Source organism: Neopelma chrysocephalum, unplaced genomic scaffold (assembly GCF_003984885.1).
Source record: "Neopelma chrysocephalum unplaced genomic scaffold, ASM398488v2 Primary Assembly neopelma1_24, whole genome shotgun sequence".
NCBI classification, from domain to species: Eukaryota; Metazoa; Chordata; class Aves; order Passeriformes; family Pipridae; genus Neopelma; species Neopelma chrysocephalum.
This window is the reverse complement of record NW_020897693.1, coordinates 7,326,261-7,339,308: the sequence shown is the minus strand read 5'-3', so window position 1 is coordinate 7,339,308 and position 13,048 is coordinate 7,326,261. Positions and strand designations below refer to the sequence as shown.

Genomic DNA, 13,048 nt, shown 5'->3' with positions numbered 1-13,048 from the left:
TGTTAAAAGGAAGTTTTCAGCCTGGGATTAATTTGGGACAACCAACTCTACTGAAACTCAACTTGTATTCTGTTTACAAAGGCTCAAGGCACCTCCAGGTTATCACCAGGCACTTGAAAATGTTCACTGAAGAAAACAATATAACAAAGAAATGTATTCTTTATTTAAAAGAACCCAATTTTTAAAAATTGAATCTAATTGTTAAGTGGTAACCAGATGTACCTTCTGTGAGGGGGTTAGTAGGAAGGGAGGAAAGAGCCTTATGCAAAAAAAAAAAAAAAAAAAAGGCAAAACTAAACTAAAACCAAACCAAAGAAGCTTTGAATAGAGCCCTGATTGAAAGGTGGCAAATGCTAATATGTGTGGGTGTGATACATGTTAATATTCACTGTCTCTGCCCGTGGAGGGTCTGCACTCACTTAAGAGCCCTGCTTTGACACCGTATTTAATATTTTGTTTCAAAGCAAACACTGCTCTAGGGGCCCTAGCTGCCATGAGAAATGGCATATCCTTTAACTTGACTTTTCACAGGAGAAAAGGAAAAAGGACACTGCTTAACAACACATCTTGTGTTTAAGACCTGTAAGCATTAGGAGAGCCATTAAGAATAAACGTCTTGTGTATTTGCTTTAGTAGTGGGAGTATGATTTAGATGTGGATAAGGGCATAACTAGCCTTGCATCAGAAATTAAGAGCAACTCCCCCCTTATTAGAGAAACATAGCAGTTTATAATGAGTGTTGGACACCAGCAGTCAGACCCTACAGATGGTACAGTGGCTCCCATATACTTCCCATATGGTTGCTTTATCTGACAGTCCCTTACTGCTTCTGATGGCTCCTAGCAGTTCATCTTTGCTGTTTTTCTAGAGCAGAGAGCCTGAGGATTTTGTTTGCTTCTCGCTCCCATCTAAGTGAGGCTTACACCTGGTTCGGAGTGGTGTCAGCTGGGTGTATCCCGAGCTGCTTCTCCCTCGCAGCTCTGTTTCATGTGAGTTATTATAATGGCCAGTCTTCGCGAACGAAGATCTGGGGAAAGGTCTTTTACCTTTCCAGCCTGCGCAATGGATTTTTTAGGTGAGACACAGCCTGCGCTGAACTGAGTCCACCCTTTAATCCTAAGGTTCATCTGCCGGGGCCAAGCAAGCTTGGACAATGGCAGTGAGGTCCTCAGGACGTAGGTTTGTTTAGAGTGACCTTCTCATAGATGGATGGCCTCACAGGGCTAACGGGTTCCATCTGCCCGGGAGACCGAGGAATCGAACCCGTGGTCGCAGCAGTGAGAGTCCTGCATGCTAACCACTAGGCCACCAGGGGTCTCCATGTGAGTTATTATGGACTAGAGATTTGGTGAGATGGTTAGGTAAGTTAGTTTACTAACCCACTAAGGTGGGTTAGGTAGATTTTAAAGCAATCTATAACACTGTGTGGGACTCCAGGTCTGGGAGGGGTGCTGTCTGGAACATCTTGTTTCTTCCAGACAGGAAGAGTTAGATGACAGCTCAAATGAAGTCTGCCATACTCAAACTTCAGTGAAACTAAGTCTCTGGTGTCAGGCTGCATCTTTCCCCCTTCAGGAATTACTTCATATACCAGAGTCCTGTCTTATAAAATTGTCTTTTCCAAATTCTTTTAATTATTTGGGGAAAAAAAAGAAGCCTGTATGGAGGCAAGGGAATTTGAGAAGATTTTGAATTTTTCTTTTCTCTTTCCCATATTTCTTTTCCTCTGCAGTTATCATTTTTTCATGAACTATTTCTTGAGCAAGACCACTCACTCACTGGGGTGGGGAGTGGAAGTTGATATAGAAAGGCATGTTAATGCTATGCCATTAAACTCTCTGAGACTGGGTTTTATCTTTGCATTTCAGGTCTATAGAGTGCAAGCACATTTTCAAGCAGATTTGCACCAGAATCACTAAGAAGCAAAACTGAACATTACCTAAGAACAGATTGTTTCTCACAGGGCTTACTTTTTGAATCACTAACTCTGCTTAATAAAACAAATCCTTATTTAGCTTCTAACAAGCCCTTGGTTTTTCTAGTGAATGCTAAGACTAGCGGTAGGTAAAAAATTAGTCTGAAAGTTAATCACAGTTGTCCTGGTTTAGTATGAAAGTTAGTTTCAGAAGTGTTTTTTCAGACATTGATTTAATAAATTAGGAACCTCCTGGACATTTTTTTCATGGCTTATAAACTGTACTGTCCAGAAATCTAATCACAGAAAAAATACTACCTTGGTAATTTAATTAAATGTATGTTTCTATATGTACAGTCCAACCTAAGAGTAATCTGGACCCTCTGTAACCATGATAAATATATTTCTTGCCATTGATAGCAGAGTCCCTTTTCTGTGCAGGAATTTAATAGGTATTAGGATATGTTGATTCCTGTTATGCTTGAGTTTTATGAATCCTGCAAGAAAATGGCTAAAATTTTTTTCTTCATCTTCTCAAATGATGAAGGTTGGAGCTGGTGGACATTTCCACTGCAGCAACTCAGCTGAAGATGCCCTAAGGAACTGGAATCTATCCAGATGGTATTTTCACTTACCATTGTGGCAGCCAGACAATTACTACACAGTACCTGTTGGACTTTTGAAAAAATCATAGCAACTTGAAAGCTCTTATAAATCACAGAAAAGAGGGAAAACCTCAAGGCCTCATCTGTACCCTAAATTCTCAGAACATATCAGCAAGCACATAACATCAGTGACTGATTGGGAATCAGATGAGGTTTGCAACTTGTTTGCTGGCCAGTCTTCTCTTGTTGAAGAATAGGGGGAGGCAGTTTGTCTTGCAATCTGATATTTCTCTTCTCCATCCCTCTCTAGCAGCTTGCAGGCTTGCTTTTATATGTGACCCTGCGGTATCATAATAATGGTCCTGGGTGAACATGAACATTTTTTTTGACTTCACCTCTTTCTCTCCTCCCACCCACCCCAGATGAAGTGGCAGGTGGACTGAGTGGGAGCAGTGTGAAATGAATGCAGAGAAAATGTGTGACTCAGCAGTTCATCAGGGAGCTGCTGAGTGGAAAGGCAACTATTCTCCTCGCACACTGGCATCAGGTTGCTGTTCCGTCAAAGATGAGAACAGGCCACTTACAGATGGAGCTGTGTGTCCCATCAGCATGGTGAACTCTTTTCAGTAGAACTTATTTCAAGTAGAGAGGAAAGTGTCTTTTTTGAGTTTGTTGCCAAGGAAAGGGGAGAAGCATTAGGCTAGAAATACATAGACCTCGATCCACTGCCTGTCTTGCTCACAGATTTTATACATGATTTTATTGCTTGCTTTTTTTTTCTCTTGATGTGTTTTTCCCTTTTGGTAATCAAAGTTTGGCTTAAGCAGCAGCCAGATTCTACCAGTTGAGCTTTAAAAGTGCAAGTCTCCAGTAGTTTTCCTGGCTAGTAGGTGACACCCCTTTTCCTCTCTGCACTGTTGTTCAAAGAACTCCACAGAGAACATTTGTCTTCCTCAGAAGATTTAGGTATGGTAGCAGCCACTCATGGACAAAGCAAGTGAGAAGGAGAATTAATATTTGTGTGTTATCCTGTTGCACAAGGGTAAATTAACCTTCTCACGTCAGTGTGAGGGAAAGAGCATTTCTAAGGAGTTTTGTAATGATACAAGAAGTTGTTTTATTAGCCGTTTCAGCGACTGTCGTTCAGAAAGGAGAATTGAAGTAGATTTTTCTCTGACTAATCAACAGCAGGTAGACATTTTATATCAGTGATTGTACTTGTACTAAAAGCTCAGTTTTAAAGCTGTAATGTGCATCATTGTCACAGAGTTTTCCCAAGACACACTTGCAAAAAAAGCAAGAATGAGGTGGTGTTCTCTCAAATCTTCAGAGAGCCTGAAACAATGTCACTTGAGAGCTGTTGAGCAGCTGAATTCCTCTTGATGGGCATATCAACCCAGGAATTGGAGTGAATTAAATACAAATATTCTTGACTACTTCCAGTGTGATCATTTTAGTGAAAATATTCAGCTTTCCCAAATGCAATCCTTAAATGTTATAAATTTCAGTTGTTCTCCATGTAGCTATAAATACCTCTAGCTTGGCCCAGCTTGTTCTACAGTCCAGGGTAGATACACTTAGTGCAAACTGAAAGCATTGTAAGCTGAAATTCATGTCAGATTAAGTAACATAGGAGACTGATAACTAGGTTGCTGGTCATGTAGGCTGAAGAGGCTTCCATTGCTCTGTAATGTGTCAGAGAGGGTAATTCCAGTTTCTTGGACCTCTTACTTAAACTGATGGTATGCCAGGCTTATTTCTTCTTTAAATTCGGTTACGCAGAGGTGACTGAAATCTGCAGTTACAGTTTGCAGTCCTACAAAGGACCACTGGTTTGATCTAACCGGCTTCCAGTTAGATACCAAAGTGACTTTAGAATTGCTTTGGTGCCTGGCAGCGTTTAGTGGTAAATGTAGTGAGATACATGGATATCTCAGGGTTGTTGCTAGTGTTTGAATTAAGCTGTCTGATACCTCCTGAAGTAGCTCTCTATGTGTTTTTGCATTACAAATGCAAGATCTACCAAACACAAGTTCTTGGCAGCTAAAACTTGGACTTTATCCAGAGTGAAATTGGAAGTACTGAGGCTATTACATTGTTGTAAATCCCTTCTATCTCCAGTCAGCCAGTAGTAGGTAGCTGTAGGGTGCATCTGTGAATATTTTTCTTTGCAGCTCTTAATCTGGATACTTTTAAGGACTAGATGCTCTCCTCCTGAATAGTATTCTATTCAGCCTTTTGGAAAACATAATTGTATTGAACTCTTGTAAACAGAGCAGGTCAGGGATTAAGCAGAGTAACAGTTGTCATGATCGTAAAGGTCAAAAAAATTAATAATGGAGGAGATGCATTCTTAGGATAACAGCAAAAACATTCCCCGCTTTCAACACAGATCATGAAGTCTTTAGTGTTATTTTTGACATAACTTATCAGATGAGTTATGAATGAAGAGAGCATCAAGAAGAAACTTTGCTTGGTGGTGAATTTGATCTGTCTGTAAACAGTAATGATGCAGCTTCTGTCATGTTTACTACTTAATATATTAGATTGCAGACTATAAAGAAGTTCAGTAGAAGTTTCAGAATTATAAAATAGTGATTCACGAGTTGGTTTCCTGCAGAATGAGGAAAAAATACACAACTTGTGTTTGCTATGCAGGTATGAAAGGTCCTCTTCCTCTTACCCACTTTCTCCCATACCACTGCAGTGCAAAAGAAAGCTAATTATTTGGTTTCCATCCTTATCATTCTGCAGTGACAAGCAAAAAAAAAAAAATGTTTTCTCAGACATTACCTTTCTCCTAAAGCTTTATTCTTTGGATAGATGGGCCGTCTTTTTACCCTCCAGCACAAGCTGCCTTTTGTTCATGTGCGCTGTGAGACTACTCGTTCAGCTTTAGTGTGTCTTGCCAGCACCTGGACTTGGCTGCAATCAGGATGTCTTATGATGTGTGTTTTTAACAAGGTCTTGACCAGATATGTGATCTGTGATGCCAAGGGCTGTGTCCTGCTTATGCAGTTTAGATGCATGTCAAAAGAAGCACTTGCAGCCCCATATCAGTAGTGTACATTCATCTACTGTTCTGTCATCAATAGCAGGTCTCCCTAGCAGTTAGATGGAAATTGGAGACAGTGATTTCAGTGAACAGTTGTCTTTTGATATCTGAAGATCTAAAAGCTATACATGTATTTATGATTCTGGTGTGAAGTGTTGATAATCTTGACGGACGTGAAGTTTGGCTGGTGTGTTCATGCTTTGTGATGCTCTTATGCTGTGGTCCATTCCCATAAATTCTTGCCACTCACGGCCATCATGAAGTTCCTTTTAAAGTGTTAATTTCATTAGGAAATAACAGCCACTACTTGCGGTTCTGGGGACTTGTTTTTTGTTTTGTTTTGTTTTGTTTTTCACTGAAGGCTTTAAGTATGAATCAGTTGAGTTCCAGAGCTGCTAATGCCTCACCCACAGCAGGATTTGATGGGATCCTGGCATGTTTGTTACTGTGAGGTTTGTTGACATTGCTACAGTGCCTTTTAGCATTTCAGTTAAGCCTGGTACTCTAAGCACTTGTTTTTCTGAGAGTGCATATAGGTGTTTTTTCATTCTTCTGCCTTTTATGTACCCACATATAAAGTCGGAAAATTAAAGATATGGAGACACAGGGGTTTTAAAATGGCCATTTTCAGAGTTACAGAAGCCAGCTTTTACCTCCTGAGTGGAGAAAGATGTTTCCCTATGTATTATTCCATAGCAAAGTGTTGTGCCATGTATTTTGGCAGCTTGTATTGGTGGCAATACTTAAGGAAGGAATACAGGATGAATGGATCCCTGGCATGATCCAGAAAGTTCCTTACCCTGAACAGCAAGGATGAGGTTAAGTTTATGGTGCTGTTTTGAAATGTCTGGTTGCTTTAACAAGCCATATGGCTGCTACAGATGTCAGAGACCTTTTAATTCTTCTGCCAAAGGGGTTTTTTTTCTAGCAACCGTAGTCCTGCACAAAAGCAGAAGTACTTGTGGAACCTGAATCCCAATCTTCATGATGCAGGAATGGAAGAGGATATCACATGGATGTTATGTTTATCTGTCAGTCAAATCACTAACAGAGGAGAGGCACAATTCACTCCTGGATGTAGTCATCCTTGCCAGCTCTCTCCAGACCTTCACATTCACCTTGAGACAAGAAAGCTTTACTGATGTCTCACTCATTTATTACCTCATCTGCACACTGAAAGAATCCGAGGCCCATCAGGGCAAATAATACAGGAATATAGGATTGCAAGATGAAGTGTGAGTGGTAATTGCAGTATTGTTTAAATCTGACATAGTTAAATCAATACAGAACCCTAGGGTGGGAATCATTATGTTTGTTAGAATCTAATCTTTTGGGATTTGGAAGAGCAAATGTTTGAGTGAACTTTAATTAATATGGGCTTTTTTCTTTATATATCCAAGACATGTATCATAATCATTTCCTTTATACATATGAATACAGGCAGTTCTCCAGTATTTTAGTTCTTTCCCCTCTTGTATTTTCTTGTATTAGTGCAAATACTTGTTCATAACAGTTTCAATTCAGCAGAGCTGGAATCCTGGGCTCCCAGGTCCATAGACCAGGACCTTACGCAGTGAAAATAATTGAAAGTAGAAGTAATCTATTGTCTTTCATATAGGGCAGTCATAAGAAGGAGAATTTGACTCCTCCAATTGTACAGATGATACTAAACCACAATGGAATTCCAGGAATTGGACTTCTGGGCTGTGGAGAGGCATAGATTCCCATGATTACAGACACAGAGCAGTCCCCTAACTTTGACATCTTTGTTCCAGAAGGCATGTGGTTAAGTGGCCTTCACATTGTCATGTTAGAGTCAGGATTTTGTTTCTAGCCTAGACACTAATGACCTTGTAAAATCTCAGGCTGTTACAGATATTGGAACAAAGAAATTCTATTTACCTGCTACATAAGGCAGGTGAATGAGCTTTTGGTCAGATAAAAGAAATCTTCTGAAATATGAAATATTGTGACTTACAAAAACAGTTGAAAGTTGAGCTTGAAATCTGCATTCCCTGGCTCCTTGTTGGGTTGTCTTCCCAATGATATTTTAGTTCTGCACTGTGTATATTTTATCTTGAGCTTTGGGGAGCAGTATCCAAGGAAGAAAGTCATCGGAATTTGGAAAAACAGTAAATATGTTCATTAACCATTCTTAGGGACAGAGATGTATTATTTCATGTAGATAAAGGAAAAGTAGAACTTAAAATATGTTTAGTGAAAATAGAAGGCTAGAGACTTTAGGAGCAAACAATAATAAACTATATGTAAACAGATATTTCTGAAGGTTTAGTTGTCAGCCACAGGTGCATGTCTCTCTGCAGGGATGACAAAAATAATTTCTGACATCAAGATTCTGTCCCTGCTAAATTTCAAATTCCTGTTCCAAAACACAGAGCATAAACATCCCACAAAAATAGCAGGAAAAAAAATTGACAATCATTAACAAGTGTTTTCCCCTCAATTCTTATTCGAATCCAGTGAGACATGAACCAGTTTAGAAGCTTGAAAATTTGCAACTTTAACTGTTAAGATTTAGCACATCATAGAAATGAAAACAAAGGTCAGCATTTAAAGTATTTAGGCAGCCTTAACTGTGGCTGCTTAATGTGGCTGCTGTGTTGTCCTCCTGGAGAACTACTGAGTCCAGCTCTATGTAGTGTGATATCAGAAGTCAGGTGTTAAACGTATGGTCAGTGTCCCTGGACACCAAGGACTGTGTCTGTCCTCTCTGAGTTTCTTGGGGATGTTTGTCAAGGACTGTAGATTACTGGCTGGAAGCCTGAAGGACTGAGAGGTAGAGCTCCCATGATCTCTTGAGCGGTATTCCAGAAACTTTCTGCTTTTCCTTTGAAAAGCATGGTTTTCAAGTGGTTGTCTTCTAGCATTAAAAGACACATTGATGAAAGTGAAGGGTGGGATTGTTGACACTTGTGATTTTACCTCTTTAGTTCTGTATTTTTCCCTGTTTTATTGACCTGTATTTAATATAAAATTTTGATAGTGTTTAAAAAAATTAATGAGTCCTTCATAGAATGCTTTTGGTTGGAAGGGACCTGAAAGGTTGTCTAGCCCCAACTGCCCTGCCATGAGTAGGGACACTTTCCACTAGACCAGGTTGTTCAGGGCCCCATTCAACCTGGCCTTGGCAAATGGTTGACTTCAGCATGGACCTGTGGTATGAGATACATGGGGTTATGTCTATTTAGATGCACATTCTCCATGTTTCCTGAGAAATATCTGTGTAAAGACAATGAAATAGTTACATACAACCGGTTATAGCCAGCATGCCTTGCTGAGGCCATTGCTCATCATGAACTGACATGAATATTTTGAAAATGAGAAAGCAGTAACTTTGAGCTCCTGGGGAAACACCTCGTAGTACACTGCAGATGTGCCTTCTTATGTCTCTGGGTCTCCCCAGTCATTACATTGTGATGACCCTCTTGTTACTGGGCAGCTGTGGGAATGGAGAACCTTGTAGATGAAGCCATCAGTGTTTTCTAAGCACCTTGTTCTCGTGTACAGGCATGGATGTCCTAAGGTTTGTTTCGGGGGGGGAGGGAGAACAGCAGCAGAGCGGGAATAAACATCTCGTGTTCCTGTCTACTCTCACATTTTTCTATTTTAGAAATCAGAATGGGATATTTTCATGAATTCTTACTGTGGTGAGACCCTCAACTGATACACAGATCCTTATGTTTCATTTGTCTAATTAGAGCTGTGGATACTTATAGGTGCTTATCTGACCTAGAGTTACTGTTGTGAGACATTTAGAGAAATGTATGTTGAAAAGAACTTTTTGTAGAAACTTAACCTCAACAAATGGTTTAGGTTGGATATCAGGAAAAGGTTCTTTACCCAGAGGGTGGTTGGGCACTGGAACAGGCTCCCCAGGGAAGTGGTCACAGCACCAAGCCTGACAGAGTTCAAGAAGTGTTTGGATGGTGCTCTCAGGGACGTGGCGTGACTCTGGGGAGGGTCCTGCGCTGGGCCAGGAATTGGACTCAGTGATCCTTGTGGGTCCCTTCCAACTCAGCATATTCTGTGATTCTCTGAAACCAGGGAAGGACCAATGATGTGGCCTTTCCCTGGAACACAGGTGGCTGGCTTAGGCTTAAGGCTACAGCACTGTACATAGGGCAGCCTTGGGCCTTTCCTCATGTAGAAAGATGCAAATCAGTAATACTTACATCAAGTGGGTCTGATCTTTCACTCCTTTTAGCTTACAAATTAATTTATATCTACACAGACTCTATTCAAAATACAGTTACTGAGGGACTAGCCACTCCAGCAGTTATTTCCACCAAACAGAATAGCATTACAACATTATTAAATAGTTCTTGAGTATGAATTCATCCAAGAAGTAGGTTATTAGAATAAAGTCTATTTTATTGGTGCCTTAGGACGCTCAGCCAAAACCTAGAGCCCTTGAGCACTATTCAGACTCATAACATGAAACAATCTCTACCTTAGAAATTTATAATCAAATTAGACAAAGCAGACAAATTAAGGGCAAAGAGAGAAATTGAGGCAGGAAGGGACAAAATGGGTTCTGTGCCACCATTTAGCTGGGAAGTGTGTAGCTAGGCAATAGCACAGATAGTTTCTTCTAAAAAGTAAAAATGAAAAGGTGCAGCAATGTAGATGAGAATTTATTAACAACAAAGCCCAGAATCTGCACCTCCGGAAAGAAAGGGAAAATAATTTATCCGCCCACACTCACTTTTTTCTGACGAAGGCAGGTGAATAAAGCTGCACTAATCGAGTGTGACGCTCACAATCCTGAGCTGCACTTACTGATGCGGAACTGAGAGGTAACCATCGTCTCCAGGAAAACAATAGCCCTCGCAGCCCCCGCTGTGCCTGCAGGGTCACACCCTATTCATCCCCTGCACATGTCATTTTCACGTGAAGGTTGTTCCAGTCCAGCTGGTATGGAGTCAATGGATGAAGCTGAAGGACAGCAAGGAGAGCTGAAGAGGAAGGAGCAGTCCCTGAAAACCTCTCAGAAAACAGCAGTGCTTGGTTGGCCGCCCCGATGGAATGAATTGATGCCTGGAGGCAGCATGTATCTGTTTGTCCTCTCACAGATACTGGTAAGACAGTTTACCATAGCTTTGAAGTGCTGGGCCCCTCCTTTGGCTTGGGAGGTCTCCTCCTCATTTGCTGTAGATGTAGCAGTGGACATAGGTGCAGTCCTCTCATTTCTGCAGCCACCTCTTTGCCTTGCGAACAGCCCCTGCATTTTGATGTCCCAGTCTCCCATCCCATTTACTGCCTCACTGCAAATGCCTCCTTTGCCTAATGACTGATCTCCCACCAAATCCATTTTCTGTAGCTGGTATGTATGGGGGTAAACACTCGTCTTGTTATCAAGTGGATTGGGAGGTGTATCCCAGTAAAGTTGTGGTGTGCCCTTCACAGTCGGAGATGAGATTATACCTCTCTGTGAGTATATTAAGTATAGCATCATGGCTTTTGTAGTTTTATGTTACCTCTGGTGTGTGCAGCACCCATAAGTGGTTCAAATGAAAAGTTCCCATGCGTGTATGTTTGTGTGTGTGTGTCTATTTATGGTGATGTCTATGGGAAAGTTGCTTATTTGTGAGAGATTTCAGAGAGGCTTTAATAGTCTTTTAATAACATAGTAATTTCATTGAATTATCAGTCTGATCTAGAAGAGTTCAGAAGTCGGAGGAATCTGTTGCTCTTTCAATGTACACCTGGACAGTCCTTTTTCTAGTGTGGATCAGAGTAAGCCTGCATAACTCAGTGATGCATATCTAGTTAATAGTGGCTGAGCATGTAGCCTTCAGTCTTCTTATTCTTGTTAAGCTACAGCCTAGAAAATACCTGACTTCTTAAAGGAAAAATGATAATCAAGATGAAATCAATGCTAACTAAATTAGTCAATTATGCAGTCTTGAAATGAAAATGTATAATGAGAGGTGCTCATTATGTCTTTTCTGATTGATTGCACAGCTTCTCTGCATGATGCTGTGGTACGGCACTTACGGGACCATCCCAGCAGCTCAGAATGCCTTTGACCTGCTCTCGTACTTGCTTACCCCATTTAAACAGGTTTTGTCAGATCAAGGGGAGGTAAGTCCCTGTACTCCTCTCTGATTGTGTAGTTGATGTCAGTAGCCTTGGATGGTGCTTCTAACATCTCTTCTGATTAAAAGTGTAATACACATGTATTTCATATATTACAGTGATTGCATTGTGTGTCTGTCCTGAGAAGGCAAAAAGAATTTTCTGAATCAGATCAATATTTTATCTTTGACATATAGTGCTGAATTTTTGGCTATGATGTTAGGTCAGCGTAGCAGATTTTTTTGTAATGTGCTAATAATTGCAAATGAAACAAAGCAATAAGAAACCAGCCCACTAAGGTTTAGTCCGCAGTAAAGGGAGAGCTGGAACTTCATTTATTAGGATGAATAAAAGCTTAAATTCTGGAAGAATGGATCAACCTACATAAAAGGTGCAAATCACAACATAGTCACAAAAATCTATTTTTGTTGAGTGTTTAGAACATATCTATGTGCAGTAAATGTATTTCAAGTGTACTAGGTGTACAGGTTCAATTATATCTACAAAGCTATACCAGTAAAACTGCTTGGCTTCTCACCATGACATAATGACACGTATACCAGAATGATTCATCTGATAAATTACTGGTAATTATACCCAGTGCAGATTTTTCTAGTGTGGACAGAACCTTAATTAAATAGTGAACAGCTACTTTCAAAAATCAGGTGAAATATATTTGCTATCATAATGCTTAGATTCATTGTACATAATCTTTGTAGCAGAGGCTATGCAGTACAAATAAAAAATCTGATTCTGTGCCTCTTGTGACTGAAGTAAAGTGGCAACTGTTTTCTGTTTCCTCTTAGCAATGTTTATGAGCTGCATGTCGCCTGCCCTTTTCTGGTTTTTTTTTGAAAGAAGCACTTTTTCTTTGCCCTTTTGCTGTTGGATTTATTGTGCACAGAGCTCTTCATGGACTGCTGCCTGTGTCTTATTTGTAGTGCCTGAATCATTAACAAATTGCTGTTCCTTACAGAAAATCACTGATTTGTGTGATTTTGACTTAAAATAATTGTTCAGCATGGAGGAAACTGATTCCTAGAACACACTACAAGAACATCCCAAGTATGACTGTACATATGTTCATGCATATTTTTGAGGACTGTTTATTATAGCACTGTTTATCATGCAAATTTAGACTTGAAAACAGTAAAGGCAAAGAAATCTTCTGTCATTAAAATAAGCAAATGGAAGCTCTTAACTCCAACTTTTTCTTTAGCTGTACTAGTGGGACAGAAACAGAGTAGAGTTCCTTGACCACTGAAGCCCATTAGAACTGAATTTTGCACCTACTACTGAGAATAGGCCAAACTGTAAACTACTTAAATATGGCTAAGACACTGGAATTAATTTCACTTCCAGTGGTGTGAATTA

The 13,048-nt window shown here is 40.2% G+C and overlaps 1 protein-coding gene across 5 annotated transcripts in view; it reads left to right on the top strand.

Moving 5' to 3' along the window:
- The window catches only part of PTPN5 (protein tyrosine phosphatase, non-receptor type 5), an 82,666-nt gene that overhangs the window by 35,198 nt on the left and 34,420 nt on the right, over window positions 1-13,048 (top strand). For all 5 annotated transcript variants that reach the window (XM_027701786.1, XM_027701769.1, XM_027701762.1 and 2 more), the window contains exons 3-4: window positions 10,493-10,674; window positions 11,561-11,680. In XM_027701786.1, coding sequence (XP_027557587.1) covers window positions 10,493-10,674; window positions 11,561-11,680 — 302 coding nt within the window. The remainder of the gene's footprint in view (window positions 1-10,492; window positions 10,675-11,560; window positions 11,681-13,048) is intronic.